Source organism: Quercus robur, chromosome 11, assembly GCF_932294415.1.
Source record: "Quercus robur chromosome 11, dhQueRobu3.1, whole genome shotgun sequence".
In the NCBI taxonomy this organism is placed as follows: domain Eukaryota; kingdom Viridiplantae; phylum Streptophyta; class Magnoliopsida; order Fagales; family Fagaceae; genus Quercus; species Quercus robur.
This window is the reverse complement of record NC_065544.1, coordinates 9,307,720-9,330,707: the sequence shown is the minus strand read 5'-3', so window position 1 is coordinate 9,330,707 and position 22,988 is coordinate 9,307,720. Positions and strand designations below refer to the sequence as shown.

At 34.4% G+C, this 22,988-nt stretch overlaps 1 protein-coding gene across 4 annotated transcripts in view; it reads left to right on the top strand.

The window, feature by feature from the left end:
• Window positions 1-14,065: 14,065 nt before the first annotated feature.
• LOC126707682 (lupeol synthase-like) overlaps window positions 14,066-22,988 on the top strand; it is a 108,390-nt gene continuing 99,467 nt past the window's right edge. For 2 of the 4 annotated variants that reach the window (XM_050407515.1, XM_050407516.1), the window contains exons 1-2: window positions 14,067-14,174; window positions 14,551-14,772. In XM_050407515.1, coding sequence (XP_050263472.1) covers window positions 14,578-14,772 — 195 coding nt within the window. In that variant the 5' untranslated portion in view covers window positions 14,067-14,174; window positions 14,551-14,577. Of the gene's footprint in view, window positions 14,175-14,550; window positions 14,773-15,497; window positions 15,684-17,735; window positions 17,826-18,521; window positions 18,720-18,921; window positions 19,007-19,135; window positions 19,303-19,423; window positions 19,613-19,716; window positions 19,831-19,988; window positions 20,109-20,183; window positions 20,307-20,404; window positions 20,504-20,674; window positions 20,732-20,882; window positions 20,930-21,012; window positions 21,157-21,381; window positions 21,560-21,685; window positions 21,767-22,228; window positions 22,313-22,434; window positions 22,903-22,988 lie in introns of those variants that run through there. The other 2 variants (XM_050407510.1, XM_050407514.1) reach the window with 2 other exon arrangements.

The window sequence follows — 22,988 nt, the reverse complement described above, 5'->3', positions numbered from 1 at the left end:
AGGTAGGTACTTTGGGATAGGTTAGGAGGATAAAATTCATTGTACTTGTAACCGCTTGTTCTTGATTAGTGGATTTTTAGGAGTGGTGACATGAAATTCATCAGGTGAGGTTTTTGCCTTGTGAAGGTTTTTCCTATTAATCAACAAATTACTGTGTCAAATTTAATTTCCATTACATTCTAGATTAGAATTGTGATTTGTTGGTGCTTACACGATATTGCATGTAATTTGACCTAATTAATCAACTCGGTAATTGAATTAATTAACTGGGGTCAATCTATAACCCAACAATGATATTGCCATAACTATCTTATATGGCATACTATAATTGACTGTTTGTCACTCTCAAATAGACCCACCACTTTTTTTCACCAATTTTTGTATCAAAATACTCTACCTAGACCCACCACAGTATAGTAATTACCTTTTATACTATATATGTATGTGTTACTAGTGTAATAAATACCTTTTGTTAAGGTATTTAGGTAAATGATTATTTTTATTAAAAAAAAAAACATGCAAAGAAGACATTTGATTGTAAGAACTATATAAAAGAATTCTTCAATTGGGTTTAGTGTTTACACATTAGGAATTAGGAGGGTTTGTAGATCATTTTATTAGGGTTTAGTGTATAGGGTTTAGGATTTAGGAAGGCTTGTAGATTTTTTTATTAGGGTTTAGCGTTTAGGGCTAAGGATTTAGAAGGATTTGTAGATTTTATTTATTTATTAGGGCTTGGTGTTTAGGAGATTTTGTTATCATTTAAAAAAAAAAAAATTCACTAAGGTTTAGTGTTTAGGGGTTGTATTATTTTTTTTCCCAAGTTTAGTGTTTAGGACGGTTTGTCATGGGTTTTTATCATTGTTTTAAAAATGGACCAAACGGTTCAACTAGGAATCAGGCACCAGTCCGGTCCAATAAAATCTCCAAAACCGGTCAAAATCGGGATGAACCAGAAATCGAGGCACAAACCTATTCTTTGACCATTCTAGTGCATGGTTTTTACATCAGGGTTTAGAAGATTTTTCTATTTTGTTTTGTGTTTAGGGTTTGTATTATTTTGGTATTTTGCTAAACCTAAAGGCCATTTTCCTCTATAAAATAGACAGGGAGAAAGATTGTTTATTGTTTATGGTACACTTGGAACAATAAGCACACGTTAATTCTTGCAGGCAATGGATTCAGTAACTCTCATGCATTATTATTTCTATGGACAATTATATGTTTACACGTGCATGATATAAGCTTTGATATGGTCATATGTTCACCATTAGTTATCGTCATTGTATATAACACATGCAGATTCACCGTATTATATTAACTATGATAACATATTTATCATTACTCACCATGGCCATCCATCATCCATTCCTTGAAATATCATGAATTGCAAATTATGTTCAAACAATCATTAGTCAATAATGAGTTTCATCCTATATGGGTTATTAAGGTTGTCCGGTCATCATTCACAAATTGCGTATATTCTTGTCATCAACTCATCGGATGACAATACACATGATGTCCTTATTATTAAAAGTAATTTTCCTCTTTTATGACACCTTTTGGTTCATTGCTAAAGCTTAGAGGTCAAAACACATTAATCACTCATCAATCTTCTTTGTACATCTCAAATGATAAAGTTCATTGTGTTCCTATCATTAGACGTCATCGTACTTTCGTCCTTACCACATACGGTTATCTATGATAACACAATCATCGTTCATCGTACTAATTGCATCGTGTAACGCTACATGTAAGCACATGATCACCGAGCTTCATCATCATCATACACCATGCATTAGTGTTCAATGAACAAAGTTAGCTATAATCACACATTCGTCACTTGTCCTACGCCGTCATACCTCATGCATGCGTGATCATCGTATGTGGTTAGTCATCAAGACCACATTCATCATACACCAGGGATCATTATATGCAAAGTTGTGGTTTACAACTATGTTTTATGTTGGCTTTATTCCATGACAAAAAGTGTTGTATTTATTTTAATTTTATTCCTTGTATTTTGTAGGATTTTATTGTATTAGGTTTAGTATTAAATTAGTGAAGACTTAACCTTATATGAAGATCAGTGCATTTTGCAACTAGCTCGCGAGAGGTTCACGAGAAGGGTTCCCGCGAAAAGGGCATGTGAGAAGCACATGACTGGAAGCTGAAAAGTCGTGCCAGGCTGTTAGTTTCGCGAGTGTCTCGCGGGTAAGGCCTTCCCGCAAGGTAGTCATGAAACATTTTGTCTAGAGTATTTTCAAGTGCGACTTTCTTACCCTTCACCTATACTATATATACTCTCATTACCCACAAATGTAGAAGAGGCCATTCAGAGAGAAAAACCCTAGATAGGTTTTCTACAACATACACACTCATCTTTTAGAGAGAGAGTTACTCATCCTTAGTGAGAAATCATTCTAGCATCTTCTCCTTTCCTCTCCCATTGTCATACCTTGACAGGAGATTTGTACCCAAACATAACCCACACATGTTTAGAGTGTAGAGAGTGTTTTAGAGTTTGGGAAGTTTTTGGGATTTGCCAAAAGAAGCTGGTAAGGCTTGGTGGATGCAATCGGGCGCATTGCTGGATCCGAAAAACTAGACAAGACATGGTTCCGAGAAGCCTTGTTGTAGTAGGAGCTTGGAGGGCTTAGGTACATTGGGTAGATTAGGCTTGGAGGGTCTCTTGCTATTCATGTATCCCAACTTATTGTCTAGTAGATCGATTTACCGCTTGGAGGGCGACGGAGAGGTTTTACGCCGAGTATTTCGGTTTCCTCTTCGATAACACATCGGCATGTTATTTTGTATTTGCATTTTTCTTCCCTACTCTTTTACCTTTCATTTTACTGCTGTGTTATAATGATTATGGGTTAGAGTAATTTGTTTGTTTATCTGCTTGTATTTACTCTTTTCCGCACTTTGTATAAGTTAGAGTTAAATCAATCGAGCCGTAATCTTTAATTTGAGGGTCTAAACAGCTCTTGTGTTTTTAATACATTTTCGAGCTTTCATTTTACAATAATGTTCAATTGTATATACTTAGTTATGATAACCCACTTTCCTACTGTGGATGACTAAATTTCTCTGTTTGAAATAAGTTAAACAAGTAAAATAGTTTCACAAATGCGAATTTGTATTGATGATAGTGTGGTACAATTCTCTGAAATTACAAAAGAGTGATCCTCTGATTCGATCTCCTTGCAAGAATTATTGATTGGATTTGTGGTAATGTGATTTTGACTTGAACACAAAATATCCTTCAATTTGGTTGAGGGATGGATCGAAGATTGCTGAAACGGAATTACAATGAATCTCTAGCTATGAGCTTGTTAGAAATCCTTTGTTCTTCACGTTCTTCGTGTTCTTCGTGTGTTCTTCGTCTTTGAAGGTTTGTGGTGGAAGTTCTTCGGGGCTTTAGAAGCTTGGATCCGTAGAGCTTCATTGATTTGTGATTTGTTGATGTTTTCGGATACTTTGAGCTTGATTCTCGCAAACTTTAGGATCTAGGCAGATGGTTTGGATGATTCTGCTTCGAATGTTCTCCGATTTTGGGGTTGAAGTTCTTGAAGACTTTGAGGCTTGATTCTTGTAGAGCTTTTTCACTTCTGAATCTTGGTCCCCTTAAATGTCTTAGGAAGGCTTCTATTTATAAGAGTTTGGGGGTGTGTGAGCGACACGTGGCGGAGTCTGATTGGTGACACATGTCACAACCTGATTGTTCCGCTTATGTCATCGCTTACACGTGCTGAACTGCTTGTGTCATCGCTTACACGTGCTGGACTGCTTGTGTCATTGCTTACACGCACTGATGTGTGATTGGTTTTTGCATGACACTTGACAAATTTTTGTTGGTTTCTGAATAGTGATAGCAAAACCTAGCAGCAATATGTGGTGCTTTATAATTGGCTGTATTTTGTGGACTTAATAATGTGACGTGTCAACTTATGATAGGTCGGGAATTTTCCCTCTCTACAAATGCCCCCTTGAGACTCGTTCACGCACACAGTTTCGAAGTGTGGTGTGGGAATGAGTTTCGAAAATGGATTTTTACACTTGACTTTTTAAGTAAAGTAGTTGAAGGTGGTGGAGCTTTCAGTAGGATGAGATAATTTTCGAGGTATAGACCCACCCATATGAAAGACTTTGATGAGACCGAAAAGGGGTCTGCCAGTATTTGAATGTATTTGCGTGACCGAGCCTTCTCAGCATAGTTTAAGTTGAAGTAATTTCAAAAGAGTGTTCTATGGTATTTGAAGTGGGTTGGTGAGGCTGAAAGTTGTTTGCAAGAAGTTGGATATACTTGCAAGATTGAATCATTTTAGCAGAGGTTAAGTTGAGGTAATTTCAAAAGAATATTTTGAATCGTTGGCGGCGATCACAGGTTGTAGAAGATGGGGAAGATGAGAGAATGGTGGCTGGGTACAGAATGCAGAGCTATGGGGCTAGCCTCGTGTTTTTAAGAACTTCTGGTGAAGTTATCTTGGAAGAACATGCTTTAGATTACGGCGAGGACATGTGGGAAAGTGGTTGAATGCGCATGTGTAATTGTATCACTCAGAAGCTTATGGATTCTGGGTATGCGCATGTGTAATTGTAATTTCAGAAGCTTATGGATTCTGGGTATGCTGGTGGTGGAGGTGATGAAGATGAAGTGAATGGGTGAAACATATGACACCATGGTGATGGCCCTGTATGTTGGGGACCCTCTAGTGTAGATGTTTCTGGGAAGTACAACTTGGGATATGGGACTAACTGCATGTTGAATGAGGTCCGGTGCAAGTCATCAAATGTGCGTGTGTGATGGGACCATGCCAATGAACGTTAAGTTGAAGTAATTTCAGAAGAGTACTTTCTGAAATACTTCAAGCATAATTTAAGTTGGAGTAATTCCAAAAAGTGTGTTTTGAGGTACCAGCAACGATGACCTTTGGGTCCCACAATGGTGGGGACATGGAATAAGGCTTTAGTGACTATTTACCGGCACCAAAGGCTGAATTCTGATGAGCTAGTGTCTTGGAGGTTGTTTCAAGTGTTCGATGGAAGACAATTTGTAGGATACCCCAACACTTTTTTACCATTTTCGCCTACTGCCATTTGTTGGAAAAGCACAGAAAAATGAAAGATGGAGCTAACTTGTGATTCTGGTCTTAGAAACCATCCAAGTTGCTATTTGTTCCGAACCACTGCTTCTGCTGGAAGACCAAGCAATTGGAGAGAGACTACAGGAGCCCTAAGCTTAGGAACAGGTGTCTCTGCTGGACTTGGATTTCCTGGCCAACCAAATCCGAGGAAGCATGGAACAACAACGCAGACCTTGTTATGAGTAATTTTATGGACAAATGTGGTCGTTAAGGGGAGAAACAAAATTTGTTTGGATCTCAAAACTACAATGATGTTGTAAAGAGGGTTTCGACCAAACCATGAGAGGATTGATCTAAAACCAATTATGAAGCAATATCGGTTGCTAAGTGTTGAGAATGATGAGGCCATAGTGAGAAGTGGCTGTGAAAAGGAGGACTTGAAAATTTGAAAGAAGCAAATCTTCATTTCATGATTCAGTGTGTTTTTTTTTTCTTGATGAGTTCTTAATGAATCCAACCCTTTTATTTATAGCAGAGAGACAAAGAATGGTAGATAGGTAGTTGAGAATGGCGGTTGAGAATTTTTGGTGGGAATGATAAATGGGAACGATAGATGGGAATGGTAGGCACCGAATGAGAATGGTAGGTTGAACTAATGACCCAATGTAATTTCAAGTTCAAGTCATACTTGTGAGAGTTCATTTGTACTTTGAAAGGGAAGCCTTGATGAAGTCTGGAGAATAACCTTGAGGGAATCCATGCCAAGTGGATGAATCTCAAATTTTGATCTTGGGAGCTTAAGTTTTGGACACTACTAGTACTTCAAAGAAGTAGGTCAGATTGGTGGTTTCCAAGTCACGAAAAACTAAGCAAGACAAGTTTGGCTTGAAAATCTTGACTTTAGGTCGACTTTAACACAAAAGTCAACTACCTTAGAATTGAGTCATTTGTGCAATTTCCAAGTCTTAAATGATAGAACGGACTCCAAAATTGAAATGTACGCGGAAAATTGAGCAAGAGAGATCCATCTTAAAAATTTTGACATTTGGTCAACATTTGCGCAAAAGTCAACATTTGCGCAAAAGTCAACTTTTGGAAATTGAACGTTTGCACAATTTCTGAGCTTCAAAAGAAGAAACGGGTCCCAAAATCGGAATGTACTCGAAAAAATAAGTGGGACAGGTCCGTTTTGAAAATTTTGACTTTTTAGTCAAGGTCAAAGGTCCACTTGTTCAAAGCATTTTCTCTCTCCCTTTTCTCTTTTTATTTTTTTAGTCTTTTTTTTTTGCAGGCGGTTCGGACCGGGTCAGATTTCCAGATCGGTCAAACCGGTTAGTGGAGGATGGCGTCATCAGTGACGTCATAGCGCTGGAGGGCACGTGTGACGCGTGTAGCGCGTGACTTATCCGTGTCGGCGCGTGTAAGCGCGTGAACCGACACTGGCCATTACCGGAGCCTCTGGTGGCGCGTGGCAGCGCGTGGATGATCATTTGGGCCTGAAATTTTTAGGTTTTGCAGATCGGGGCATGCTGGATCGAGTGGTAGTTTCTGTTTTCTGAATTGGTGGCCCGATTTGCACAGAAGCGAAGGAGGAGGCCGCGATCTTCGAAGCCTATGGAGGCGCGTGGCTTGGCACCCGAACCTGAAATTTTTTTGGTTTTGTAGATCGTGGGCCGATGTATCTAGTAGTGGCACCAGTTTTGTAAAAATTTTCTTAGATTTGTGCAGATTTGAATGAGAAACTTGCGGGACGTTGGGAATTTGTGGCCGCGCGTGGCTGGGCATCTGGGCCTGGAATTTTCAGGTTTGGTGGATCGAAGGCCGTAGGAGACTCCCATGGTGTCGGTTTCATGGATTTATGGTCTTCGGCGGCTCTGACAGTGTTTGACATTGGTTGATCAGCAAGATTTTCTACTTTCAAGGTCGACAGCTTTGAAAAATATGTGGGTTAGATCTTCTTCCCAGTGCAGTAGTTTTTTAGTTAATATGTGTACTTTTGTAGGTCTATTTCTGAGGTCTAGTGCAGTATTGCCCTTCTGACACTATGATGCATTTATGGACACTTACCTTTTTTTCAAAGGTTGGTATGTCATCCTTTGAAAATATGGTACTTTAACTTTTTATACGTATTTTTTCTTTTGTCTGTTACCTTTAGGAGTTCTCTATAGAAAGCCCGCCCAGGACATGCATTAAGTTGTGCAAGCAACCTCCAGTCGGTAGCATAATATGTAGAGAATTTTTTTTTTTTTTTTTTCTTTTTATCTTAACAGGCTAGAGATTAAAATTGGAGCTCACTCTCTTTGTTGATTTTTTTTGTTTAAATGTGCCATGAGATTTTCTTCTAACAAGTTATTTAGAGCCTGTTTGGGTAAGCCTTTTTCGTCACTCAATTTCCGTCACTCAATTTTCATCACTCATCACTCATCACTCATCACTCATAACCCATCACTCATCACTTATCACTCATCACTCATTTTTTCACACTCATTTGGCAACATCACTTTTATTTTCATCACTCAATTTTTTCACACTATTCATGGACCCCACAACTGTTACTGTGTCAGACCACTTCTGTTTTGTTACCCGCGTACCATTTTCATCCCCCATCAATATTTCTCTTTTTCTAATTTCCCCTTCCCCTTCAGCCCTGTCTCTCTTCCAAAGCAGAAACCCAAACCCAGAAAAATGTCTCAACCTCCCTCGCCTCGTCAGTACCATCATCACCGGTGAACAACGCCGAAGTCTCCGACGTGTACCGCGGTGCCATCTCGCCGTCGTGACAAAATATCCAAAATATCCAGAGCAATTTACACACAAACAAACAAAATAATAATAAAGAACATTTTAAAGTTGAGTTATGAGTGACAAAGGCACAGGACACTATCATAAAAATTAAAATCATCTAGTTTAACACCGGTGCCCTGTTTGACGAATCTGGTATGGCCACCAATACATCACCATAACCACGGTTTCATGATTTCAACTGAACTTCTTACCGAAACATCAAACAGAGAAAAAAAAAAACAAATTAACATCTACAGTCCAAGCTTCCATCTTCCATTGTAATTATTGAATTTATTAAAAAAAAATAAAAAAACCAGTAGTAGGAGTTTAGTACAAATATGGTAGACTGGCTTTGGAGTTTGGACACCTTGGGTAAACTAAGTAGAACAAAAAAAATAAAATAACCAAAAGAAAATCAAATTTCAGATTGGGAATAGAATATAGGCTATTATTAGAACTCATTCATAACTGTCAGTACATGATCCCGACTCATATTTATTTCATATCTAACATCTGAAATACACCCAATCCAAAATTCACGCTTTTCTACGACTGTTGCTCTACTTGAGACATACAAGGAAGTCCATCTTCTTTTTGCAAGTGATTCTCCGAGTGGGAGAAGTGAGCAGAGACAAAAATACAGTGAGGCTTAACTGCAAACCCATAACCATTGAAGCAAAACAACAACCACGGTTTCAATCAATCAACTAAAATGGTTACCCAAACATCAAACAAAGAAAAAAAAATAAAAAACTACAAACCCATAACCATTGAAGCAGAACACGCATAACCACAGTTTCAAATTCAAATAAAATGCTTACCCAAACATCAAACAAAGAAAAAAAAAGAAAAAAACTGCAAACCCATAACCATTGAAGCAAACCCAGATCTATGGTTTCAATAAATCATACAAAATGCTTACCCAAACATTAAACAACGAAAAAAACGGAAAAAAAAAAAAAAAAAATAGCGAAGCAAGCAGAGAAGCATCGCGTTTCCGTAGCTGGTGGCGCGGTTGGCTGAGCTTGGAGCGGTGAACTTGTGCGTGGGGAGGTCAGGCCAGTGAGAGCTTCTTGGAATGGAGATGCTTTGCTTTACTGAAATGAAGAGATGAAGTGAAGAGAGGAGTGATATGACTGAAGAGCCGTTGGAGACAGTATGAAAAGGAGCGCACCACGTGATTTGTTCTGACTGTGGGACCGGGTAAGTAGTTTTATTTACAAAAATACCATTGAGTTATGAGTTATAGAAACTGAAAACAGCCAAAATGTGTTTTCAGTTTCCATAACTCATAACTCAAAAATCAGAGAATTGAGTTATGGAAACAGAGTTATGGAAACAGAGTTATCGTTTGACCAAACAACCTTTTTACTATGGGTCCCACCATTTTTGAGTTATAAGTTATGAAAACTGAGAATTGAGTTGTGGAAACTGCTTACCCAAACAGGCTCTTATTGTTGCTTGTTTTTGTTATGCAGCATGTTTTTCTTATTCTTTGGGCTTTAGCTTTACACTAACATTCTTAGAGTGATGTTTGTCTTCGTACTTGCCGTTCTCATTATGACAGTCATCTAGGCAACAATGTTATCACAGATGTTCATGATACAATGATGCTATTACTAGTACTTGACTTTGAAGTTGTACTAGCCTTTGTCTTGGCAATTAAGCTGCACCAACACTTGTCTTTTCAACGCAGTCATATCAAGGATCTTTGCAACGTAGCTACATCAAGAGTTTTTGCAACATAACCACATCAGCATTTGTCCTTGTACTGAAGCTATATTAACACCTGCCTTCATGTTGAAGCTGCATCCATATTTTTTATTTGCATCGAAATTGTGGCACCACTTATCTTTGTCATGAAGTTGCGCCAACACTTGCATTTGTTTATTGAAGCAACATTTGTACTTGCATCTGCTATAAAGTCGCACCATCATTTGCCTTTGTAATGAAGTTGCACTAGCACTCTTCTTTTGCCATAAAGTTGTCTCGACACTTTATTTGCTTTGAAGCCATGCCAATATTAATCTTTGCTATGAAGCCACATCAACACTTTATTTGCACTAAAGCCATGCCAATATTCGTCTAAGCCATGCCAATATTCGTCTTTGCCATGACATCATGTCAATACTTCATTTGCACTAAAGCCATGCCAATATTCTTCTTTGTCATGACATCATGTCAACACTTCATTTGCACTGCAGTCGCACCAACATTGGCCTATATAATGAAGCTACATTAGCACCAATTTTCAGAGGAAACATAGCTCAGACTTCGAGGGTACCTAGCACTTTAGCCAGGCATCAAGACTTTGAAGATGCAAGGAGCTCTCATCAAGACTTTGAGGATGTGAGAAGAATGCCGCCAAGACTTTGACATTGCACAAACATGCCCTTAGAGGAGAGATGATACAACACCAACTTCAAATGCTGGAGGAAGGTGACATTGTCCAGATTTCAAAGACATGATGCGAAACGGCACCACTCAAAAGGAAGATGATGTGGTTCAAATTTCAGAGTTATGAAGTGGCACAACCTAGAAGAGAGACGATGTAGTTTAGACTTGCAAGGTACAAGAAAATGCCCCCAGGAGATAAGTGATGCAAAGCATACTTCAGAAATGTGGGAGAATGTCCATAGAAGATGGGCAATGCCATGCAGACCTCATTTAGTCTTCATCTTCGACTACAACGATATTTGATCATCCTATTGAACAGTTGATTGTCTTTAAGCAATGCTTTGTCAACCAAAGGGACCTTAAAAGCATATTGATGACTGTTGGAAAACTCTTCAAGCTAGACTGGCAATCATTCTTCTTTTCATGTGACTGAACTTAGTGATAAGTACTAAGCTGCCTACGTACCCCGGAGAGGGATCAAGTCATCACGTAGTTCAACAGATTTTTTTTTTGATGATTTCTTTTTTGATAATCTTTTTTTTTTTTTTTGATAATTTCTTTTTGGATGATTTTTTTTTGTTTTTATGTTTTTTTTTTTTTTTAGTGCATGATTGAACTCAGCAAAAGATACTAAGTTGCCTACGTACCCTCGAGAGGGATCAAGTCATCATGTAGTTCACTAAAACATGACTTCTCAAATACCTAGGGCATTACACCCGTTACAATTACCCCCTCCCCATACACAAACACTTTTTACCATTTTAACTTTTTCTCACTTCTTTGATTCAATGGTTGAGATTGAAAGTTGCTTTTTTTCAACACTCAATCTTAGTTGTTGATAGTTATTACATTAGGTGCAATACCTAGGGTGTTGCAGGTAATCTTAAATCTAGGGATATTACACCCGATTATGATAAACAGGGGGTAGATTGGAGGATTGCGAAGTCAAAAGGCAAAAACATTCATGTCTTCCCCATCAACTTTTGGTCCATCCCTCTGATGTCAGTTGTGTTGGTTCATCAATTGTCAATACCTACATGAAATCACACACTCTCTCTCTCTCTCTCTCTCTTGCAAATTTATGACTTAAATGTTGACACCATTCTACCTACCATATTCTTCTTGTTGGAAAATATAGTTTTGCATCTTATACAAAATAAGCAACGAAAATTTTATGGATCTATTTCATTCATGTGAGAGAACATGGAACTTTTGAATTTTAGAAACAAAGAATAGAAAAATGTACCTTGATGCAGTGAAATTTAAAACAAAGAAGAAGATTGAACATGGGTGGACCTTCAATCTTCACCGCAATTCCATATATGCCAAAGATGCATGGTCTCTCCATCAATTCTGTACATTATTTATTTTCTCAAGAGCTTGTGTTTTTTCTAAAAGCTATTTTAATCTTTTTTACTTGAACATACAAATAACTACCTAAGCAATTATTCTATTTAATAACTCTTATTAAATAATTAACTAATTATCTAATTGGGCTGACCTTTTAGGACAACTCAATTGAGCTTTAGTGTGTGGCTTGGAATGGGACCAAAGGGACAAATAAAACTTTAGCTCTAATGGGCTTCTGGCCTATCAGTCAACCCTTGAGAAGTCCTAAAATTACCATTAATTACATTTAATACTACTATAAAAATATAATTGCACTCTGGGCTTTATTAATGAAATTATATCCCAAGACTTTATTATCTAATCAATTAACCCCTTCTTGAAAATATTCATAGTAACACAAAGTCATAATATATAAATGTCCCTTTGAAAATTACTATCTATTGATCCTTGAGTTCCCAATTTAATCCTATAAGTTATTCGTGTATGAAATCAAATTTCATAAAATATAAATTTTAGTAACTCTTTATTACTAAAGTGGTTAGACCAAACACTTTGAATAACTAAACTCATTAAACTTATTTCAAGGGATTACTTTATACCTAGAAAGAGACTATGAAGTCCATATTGTGAATACGTGTCCATTCATCACTACATGTGATTTCTTAACGTACTGAGATTTTGTTCATTAATATAGATCTTACTCCTGATATATCAAAGAAAACAACATTTTATATTCAAGTTCACAATTCCCTTAAGATTGAGAGTTTATGTTTTTAGTTGAAAATTGTTAATAGAATAATTAATCTCATGGCGGTTTGGTCAATATGTCTTATATACTTAAGACACTTCAAAATATTAACTAGAAGTATGGTTTTAAAAATCAGTATGGTGAAAGAACAGGAAAAAGAATTGGTTATCGGTTTTCTGGTTGGACCGCCAATCGGTAGTCGAACTGGTAATGTTATAAATAATTTAATTGTTAATTTAAAATAAAAATATATATTTTAAGTTTTTAACTAAGAATATTCAAGTTAAACATATATATATATATATATATATATATAAAATTTTAAAAAATAATGTGAGTTTAGTTTTCATATATTAAATTTAGAAAATAAAAATAACAAAACCCACTACCCCTATATAAAAGTTTATGTCTGTTAAGAGTCAAATTAACAATATATAATATATATTTATTATTATTATTATTATATATTTAATACTTATATATTTACTGATTATTGACATGACCTCCTCTTTTATCTTTTTCTTTTTCTTTTTTTTACCCTTCCCTTCCATTAAATGAGTTGTCCCGTAAAAGTCACTTTGCTTCTTTTACCATCTCATTCATGTATGTGCCACACACGTTCCAATACTGTCAAGGTAAGCTCTGCATGCTCTAGGAGGTGAAGACAAGACATTGAAAAGGAAAAAAGAAACACCCTCATTAATACTCCACCTACCCAACTTTTTTCAAACTCTCATTTCTCTTTTTTTTTTTTTTTTTTTTTTTTTTTTTTTTTTTTTTTTTTTTTTTTTTTTTTTTTTTTTTTTATCTCTTTTGGTTTTAAACGGTGCTCTTCAAGTCTCTCAAACTCTCAGAGTCTCTCATGTTTCTCAAGTTTGCTTCAAATTTCAAAATAAAAATTTTCCATTAGTTGAAGCTGCTAAGGTAATCCTCGATCCAGCTAAAAAATAATTAAGTATCACATTTCAATTTTTAGTTCTTTACCTCATTTTATCTTTCTCTCTCTCTCTCTCTCTCTCTCTTCTTGAAGTTTTTGCATTTTTAGTCTTGGATCATCATTCTTATAGTTTTTCACGGTGTATTTGAGAAAAAGAAAATGCTTTAATTTTTTGTCTTTTTACTACAAAATGTATTAGTTTCAGCTTATTCTACAAAACCGGTTCAACCATACTTGTTTTTCGGTTTTTATGGTTAACCGGCTAGTTCCCCATTAATACCAGTTTTTTATTATTTTACGGTTTTTAGTCATAACCGGACCCAATCAGTATTCGGTTCCTAGTTGAACTGGTCGAACCGTTTAGTTCGGTTTAGTCCGGTCTGATTTTTAAAACATAAACTAGAAGTCTCCACTTTCATTATCAAGATAAACCATCTTAATGGCATGTTATAATATTTACAGATGAAATGCTTAATTTCATAACCGATTATGAACTAAAATTTCTAGTTTACAAAGAACTTGTAATTTATATCTTCTTTAACTAAATCACATACAATGCATCTCAAGAACTATATAATAATATCTCTATTATATATTTAAATATTCATGTTATCATTATTTTAGATAATAAAACAATTTTTATTATTTTAATACATGATGTTGTACAAAATGTCAAACACAACATCATACAATAGGATTTTAGAGAATTAATCCTAACACTTCTCTCACCTAATATCTCTCCTACTTAAAGGGCCAAGACCTCACAATTACACCACCCCAAGAAAATTGTTCTCTGAGTGTGCCAGCCTCTTGGTATCTCACTAAGGAACAAACACAAAATTTTCTGTTCCTCTCTTAGTCTTTAAGGGTATCACTCAAATATTCCTCCTCTTTTATTCATTTCTCACTTTCCAATCTCCAATTTTCTCAAGAAAATGATCTTGATCTCTTTCTGTGTAGATCAGTATGAGTAGTATTTAACAAAACATGTCCCCGGGTCTCTATGAGATAAAATATTTTGGCTGCAAAGCATGTAATATGCAAATATATATATATATATATATATATATCATGTTTACTAAGAAATATGTTGTGGTTGGCTATGATTTATACTATACGAAGTTTCATACCAGCTATAACTCTGTGTCTGTGTGTGTGTGTGTGTGTGTGTGTAAATAGTTGGGTTTGGTTCATTTCAAATATTATTGGGCTAATGATCATATCAACTTGTCTCATGACTGTAGGATTTGTATTTGTTACATATTTAGAGGATGTGGAAGTTGAAGATAGCCGAAGGAGGGCCAAAGCTGGTGAGTCTAAACAATTTCATTGGGCGGCAACACTGGGAATTCGACCCTGATGCTGGTACTCCTGAAGAGCGTGCTGAAGTTGAAAGGATGCGTGAGGAGTTTAAGAAAAACCGGTTTCATAAGAAACAAAGTGCTGATCTTTTGATGAGGATGCAGGTAACTATGTCTATATATGTGTGTCTTTTCTCTCATATATTTTCTGAGAATATCATGTTGAACATTTCATCATGTTCATTAGTCTATAAGCATCATAAACTAGTCAACCAGCCATATAGAGTAGACCACTGGCTTTTGATCCTTTCTATGAATCTATCCCCTGTTTTCTTATCCCATGTAAGAATATTATTGATGTGCTTTTCGACTCGTTTAAGTTTGGTACACAGGGATACACACAACATGAGTGAGACAAATCTCACGTTTGGCTTCGTTAACGAGTATTTTTGTGCACTAGTTGAATATATTTTAAAAGGGTCTCATCTGTAGTGAAAAGTAACAAAAATTAATAAACAAATGTCCCTTAAACTGAAAATAAACAAAGGGTCTCATCTGTAAATAGTAAACTTTTCGAAACATAAAGCTTGTGATCGAATTTGTTGTTTCATATTTTAATTTGCATGGGTCCTCAACATAAAAGGTATCTTTTTATTCAACATATTTTTACACCTTTTAGACGGCATACAAGTTAAAATGTCAATTAAGGTTAGCTATGTTTTAATTAAATGTAAGCTCAAAGGACATTTTGGGCTGCAAGATGTCACTGTCGTTAGCAGACATTTCTGTATTTGCTATTCGGAGTTCAAATTTATAACCAAAAAAAATCTAGTACCACAAAATTTTTCAATTGGACATATCTCTAACTCTTTGATATTGCAAACTCACAGCTTAGAAAGGAGAACCCATGTGGGCCTATTCCACCACCAGTCCAAGTGAAAGAAAAAGAGGTGATAACAGAGGAAGCAGTGATAACTACTCTGAAAAGAGCACTGAGCTTTTTTTCATCCATTCAAGCCCATGATGGCCACTGGCCTGTTGAATCTGCTGGCCCTCTGTTTTTCCTTCCACCCATGGTATGTATTTTCAAACCATTTGTTTCTAAAAAACATACTCTCTCTCTCTATACCTTTGCTTAAGAAAATAAAATTGTTGTCAAAATTGTAACACTTCTTGAATATGTTCATTCCATAAGGCCAATCAGATTGGTACAATTTCTTAAATTATTGAAAAAAAACAAAAAAGGCCCATCAGATTGGTACAATTTATTGCATATACTTTTTGATTTTTTGAATTCAAGCTCTTAAACGCACAACCAAAAGTGTGTGTATATATATATATATATATATATATATATATATATATTACTAGTTATAGGCATGCACGGTTTTATGAAAAAACTTATAAAATAAATGTATAAATAATTATATATTTTAATAGATTCAATAAAGATAAAAGAAAAAAATTATCAAGTGTAAATAATTATCTCACTAAAATAAAGGGTAAGATTTCTTCCTAAAACTAAATTAAATTGATAATTCCAAACTGAATTTTAAATTGATAATTATTTAAAAAAAACGTACTAAACAATTGATAAATCTAAAATTAATATAATCTTGATAATATTATAAATTAAAATTAAAGTTGATAATTCAAGAATACACGTATAGAACATCTTAATAATTTGATGTAACATAAAAATCAAATAAGAAAATTGTTAATATTAATCTATTAATTCTAACCATATTTAATCATTAATTCTAAGACCCTAACCCTAAGCATATAAATTAGATCAAAGCTAAGAAAATTAGTTTAAACAAAAGGCAACCAATACACAAAACCTAATCAATTTAATAAAAACAAAATACGAAAACAAAGAAGGAGCCTTTAGAAACTTGACAATGTTTTCAAATGTTTTGAATTCATTAATTAAAATCACATGAAGACAAAAAACCAATAATAACACTAAAGAAAATAAAAAAAATGAAAATAATAATAATAAAAGAAGAAATAATGCATACTTGCGTTGTCATGGGATTTGGCATTCACATATTGAAATAAGCTTCACTCCAAAAAGGATATATAGGGTTATATATATTGGTAGAGTTCCATTTGAAATATAATTCATTTAAATCTTATTGAAATTAAAGATATCTAATCAATGTGTTTGTTTTTATCCCATAAAAATTGGAATTAAAAAAAGGTCATATGAATAGAATGAAAAAAAACAAAAAAAAGTTGATTCAACATAATGTAATATATAAAAAATTAAAAATTAAATTTTTTTTAAAAAAAAAGAGAGAAAAAGAACGTGGTTGATAGCTATAAGGAATTTTGATATATATATATATATATATATATATATATATATATATTAAATGTCATCAACGTAGAAATTATCAAATTAATGGAGATATATACTGTTTTTTGGAATAGATAAAGATTATCAAATTATTGGAAATTATCAAATTAATGGAGATATATACTGTTTTTTGGAATAGATAAAGATTATCAAATTATTGGAGATATATACTGTTTCTTGGGATAGGTTTATATTAATCACCTCTTGAAGAATTTGGATTGTGCTTATTCCTTAATAATCAAGTTTTGTAGCTTGATATTCTGATAAAATAATATTAATTTAATAATATTAAAATTTTGAAAATTTAGATGATAAATATTATTTAAATTAAATTTTTGTATGTTAAATATTATACCATAATTTAAGAAATATATCCTAACAAATAAAAAAATAATGTTAATTAAATGATAAATATTATCTAAATTAAATTTTTGTATGTCAAATATCCCTTAATTTAAGAAATATATCCTAACAAATAAAAAAATAATGTTAATCTAATTTTCTTTAATGATAAGAATGAATTAGAGTCCTGATAATATACTATTCATTTTTAGTTCTTTAAAAATCTAAAAATTTAATAAAATTTCTGCAATTTGATGAAGTTACGTGGCACAATTATGGCGTCTAAACCCAACTTTTATTATATATATATATAATATGATATGATATATTGTATTTATGACTTACTAAATTGGGATGGCTGACAAAATTAACCCAGTGACTTTGTTTGTTACATTTAACATAACTTCAAATTATTGCCATGCAGATAATGGCATTGTACATCACGGGAGGTCTCAATGCTGTGCTTTCACCAGCACACCAGATGGAAATGATTCGATACTTGTATAATCACCAGGTAATATTTTGTTGTAATTGAATATAACTTTGTTTTCAAATAACTTATAGTTCCAAAGGATCTATATAAATTCGAGAGTGGAATAAAAGGTCAAAGGAAATGGCATCCCTTATTAATAGAAGGGAAATCACATTTTTATCCTCCATTTAATTAGAATACACACACACACATATATATATATATATATATATATATATATATATATATATATATTAATAGAATAGTTGTCCTCTAAAGCATTACGTGAAAATCAGGAAACATATATAAATTCATATAATTCATTAAATTATTTAAACAAGTCACATTATTATTAACTAAAATAAAATAAATCATCTGACATCGCATAATTATAAGAAAATTCTTTAGAGATGAGGGAGACTAAAAATACACCTAAAGTTTGGACATCCACTTACCAAAAAAGGCTCTGGACATTCTCATTAGCCACCCCCCACCCCAAAAAAAAAAAAAAGAAAAAACAAAAAAGAAAAGAAACTTAAAATATACACCTAAAGACTTTTGAGTTTCACCTAGTGAATTGGGGGGATTTTTCTCCAATATAATTTGGAAGAAAATTCTATCCATTTTCTTTATAAACTCATGACACAGTGTTAGTAGATATTTAGCGAGCAACAAGCCTAAAAAATTGAAAACTTTGCAAATTTTTAACCTATACATGTCCATTTGTTTGTTGGACAGAATGAAGACGGAGGTTGGGGCTTCCATATTGAAGGTCACAGTACAATGTTTGGCACAGCTTTGAGCTACATTGCCTTAAGGCTACTTGGTGAGGGACCTGAAGATGGTGAAGACATGGCTATGGCTAGAGGACGGAAATGGATCCTTGACCATGGTAGTATAGTAGCAATTCCATCATGGGGAAAGTTTTGGGTCACGGTATGACCAATTGAACCCATTAGCCAATGTTGCTTTGGTTAATATTATACTACTTAATAACTTTTTATTCAATTGATATGTTTAAAATATCACTATTTGATTATATGTTCTTTATATTCTTAACATGTACTGTCAAATTTCTTGTCAACCAAATGTTATTTATTTTTGTAAGTAAACATGAAATGCCTCCTCTTTTGTATAGGTACTAGGAGTATATGAGTGGTCAGGCTGCAATCCACTGCCCCCAGAATTTTGGATTCTTCCTAATTTCATCCCTATGCATCCAGGTTCTTGTAACTCACATATTTTTTTTTGAAAAGCACACTTTTTAAGATGCATATCACTCAAAAACTTTATGCAGCAGTTAACATAGTGCATGTATCTAATCGTCACGACCTTCATTATACGAAATACAGGAAAAATGTTATGCTACTGTCGTTTGGTTTACATGCCAATGTCTTATTTATATGGGAAGAGATTTGTCAGTCCAATTACCGGCTTGATTCAATCACTGAGACAAGAGTTATACAATGAGCCTTACCATCAAGTTAACTGGAATCAGGCTAGGAGTACAGTTGCTAAGGTTATTTGAAGTCTTTTTTACATTTCTTGTCCATGTTAGAAAAATCAATATCATATCCTGCTTATTAGCAATTTTCACAAAATTGATGCCTACATCAAACTTACACAATGTGCTAATTTAGGAGGATTTGTACTATCCGCATCCCCTCATGCAAGATATGCTATGGGATTTTCTTCACCATGTAGCAGAGCCTATCCTGACACGTTGGCCTTTTTCAAAGTTGAGAGAGAAGGCACTAAAAGCTGCAATTGGTCATGTACGTTATGAGGATGAAAACAGCAGATACCTTTGCATTGGAGGCGTAAATAAGGTCAATACTTGTGTTGCAGTTCAATTCAAATGAAAGAAATATAAAATCAAAGTATTTGGTGTGTCATCATTGAACTAAATTTGTCGAGGTTACTTGCGTTATAGATTTTATGTTTGCTTGCCCGTTGGGTTGAAGATCCAAATTCAGAGGCATACAAGCTTCATCTAACCAGAATTCCAGACAACTATTGGGTTGCAGAAGATGGCTTAAAACTTCAGGTAATATGATTATGACCATTCCCTTGCATCTTTTGGTTACTTGACTTTCTAGAAAAGCAAAATAGCATAATTAGCACATCCATAAGCATGTGAGAAAGTTGATGCAATCACATATACTTAAAAGCATTTACTTATGATGCTTGATTTATGTGATGCAGAGTTTTGGTAGTCAGATGTGGGATGTGACTTTTGCTATTCAAGCAATTCTCTCTTGTAATCTAAATGAAGAGTATTGGTCAACACTTAGGAAATCACATGAGTTTGTCAAGGCTTCACAGGTCAGAATACATATCAAATACTCCTCACGTGATTCTATGAAAGATATTGCTTAACCTAATCATTTTATTTTCTAGGTCCGAGAAAACCCTTCTGGTGACTTCAAAGCTATGTACCGACACATTAGCAAAGGAGCATGGACTTTTTCAATGCAGGACCATGGTTGGCAAGTCTCTGACTGCACAGCAGAAGGGCTAAAAGTAATGCCAACTCTAATGCATTTATGATTTATACTAATATTCTCATGGTTCATTTCAAAGGAAAAATTTTGAATTTTGTAAAACCTTCGATTTTTCAGGTTGCACTTTTGTTCTCACAAATGTCTCAAGACCTTGTTGGCGAAAAAATGGAGACAAACAGGTTCTATGATGCTGTGAATGTCATTCTTTCTCTACAAGTAAGAATTCAACCTTGCAGATTCTTTTTTTTTTTTTTTTTTGAAAAATTTACATTTAAGTACAAGTTGTGTGAGAGTTATATTATCCACTTCACTTATTTAACTTTATTAGGTTTAATGATTCTGAAATGCATCACTTTAATACTTGACTTTCTTTTAATACCAATACAGAGTAGCAATGGTGGTTTCCCAGCATGGGAGCCTCAAAGAGCTTACCGTTGGTTGGAGGTAACTTCTCCAATAAAACTACTAGTTTCTCCCTAACTTGTTTCAATATCTCAACTTTTCCTTGTAAGATAGGTGTGTACATGTTTATGGCAAAAAACCATTGTTTTAAACTTACCACTCATTCCCATATTTTTTTATCTTATTTTTGCAGAAATTCAACCCCACAGAGTTCTTTGAAGATACTCTTATTGAGAGAGAGTAAGTTATCTTCTAGCACAAGAATAGTTGTCATGGTATTGGTCATGTTATCTTCCTGACATTAAAATTGAACCACTTTATAGGTATGTAGAATGTACTTCGTCAGCGGTTCAAGCCTTGACACTCTTTAGGAAATTCTATCCCAAGCACCGTAAGACAGAAATAGACAGTAGCATTTCCAATGCAATTCAATACATTGAAGACGTACAAGAACCTGATGGATCATGGTAATATTTTTTTTTTGCACACGCTTATTTTCTTGATTCACACCATGAAGTACTGCTCTATAGCCGCACAGTTTTCTTTTGACATTTAGACAGAAAATAAAAGTAGTCAACTATGATAATATCATTAAGAGACTGCACCAAATTTTACTTTTTTCTTCTCTTTTCTTTTGCTTGATGCTAAAAGGAGAAACCATCAATACTTACACAAGATTAATACTTATGTAGGTATGGTCATTGGGGGATTTGCTACACCTATGGTACATGGTTTGCTATAGGAGGATTGGCAGCTTGTGGAAGAAACTATAGAAATTGTCCTGCATTGCGCAAAACTTGTGAATTTTTGCTATCAAAGCAGCTACCAAATGGTGGATGGGGAGAGAGTTACCTATCAAGCCAAAACAAGGTATGGAAATTTGTTTTGATTTAAATGTTACTTATTTTTTACAACAGAAAAGAAAGAAAGAAAGAAAGAAGGGGGGGAGGGGGGGAATGGAAATAGAGAACTCAAATAAGTTTCTTTGTGCAACAGGTGTGGACAAATATAGAAGGCAACCGTGCAAATTTGGTCCAAACCGCATGGGCGCTGTTATCGCTTATTGATGCTGGACAGGTTGGTCCATCATTTTCAACTAAATTATTTAATAAGTTGTACATTAACATGACTGATTTAGGTTTTAGCAATAGTTAGAGTTGGCAATTAGTTGGGGAACAGTCATGAAAATGAGTAATCCAAGATATCAATCAGTAATCTACCATTGGTCATGATATCAATCACATATTCAGTTATGCCCCAAAAGTACTAGTCTGGTTACTATGGGGGTTCCTCGTAATCACTTATATAGCTCAGTTTGGCCTGATAAACATACACTTATCAAATCCAATTCACGTAATCTAGGATATTATACATACGAAAAAAAAAAAAAAAAAAAAAAAGATCTAAACAAATAAATTTATGAAACTTTAAAACTTAAGTATTAGATGATAGCAAAATTTAGAAGGTGAGCCTTTAGTGATTGCTTTGGAAGTGCAGATGGATCCCATATCCTGATTCTAAATGTTTTTATAAATTTAGGCCGAGATAGATCCAACACCAATTCATCGTGGAGTCAGAGTGCTGATCAATGCACAAATGGAAGATGGTGACTTCCCTCAACAGGTAATTCATGTTTATTCAAAATCCAAGGAATTTAGATAAGGCTTTCATTTCTTTTGTCAAATAACTTCTACATACCAAAATATTTTTTGAAGCATAGTATAACCAATTGTTATTGGCAATAGGAAATCACTGGAGTATTTATGAGGAACTGTACACTAAACTACTCTTCATATAGAAACATTTTTCCTATATGGGCTCTTGGGGAATATCGGAGGCAAGTTCTATTTGCACAAAACTTGAATGCGTAAACAAAGGATTGCATATTGAAGTGCACCACCAATCTCCAATATATATACAACTTTCACATAAGAAAGAAATATAAATAACTATATACTACTTGAAAGATGTAAAATATATCATAATGTAGTTTTTGTGAGACGAATGGTTTGTCCCTCTACAAAAAATAAATGTCGATTTAGTTTGTGTCAGGATCTCCTTCATCATGCAAAGTAATATTTGTGGACTTACCCAAAAGGAAATGTAATATTTGTGGATGCTATATGTGCAAGTGCAACATACTATGTTGAATTACAGTGAGTATACTCTCGTAAGAAATGAATAAAAAATATTTAAGGTTATAGGTTTTTCAAGTCTCTCTCTCTCTCTCTCTCTCTCTCTCAATTATTTTAGGAGACAATTTTATAAAGTGACCCTTTCACAATATGTAGGTTTCACG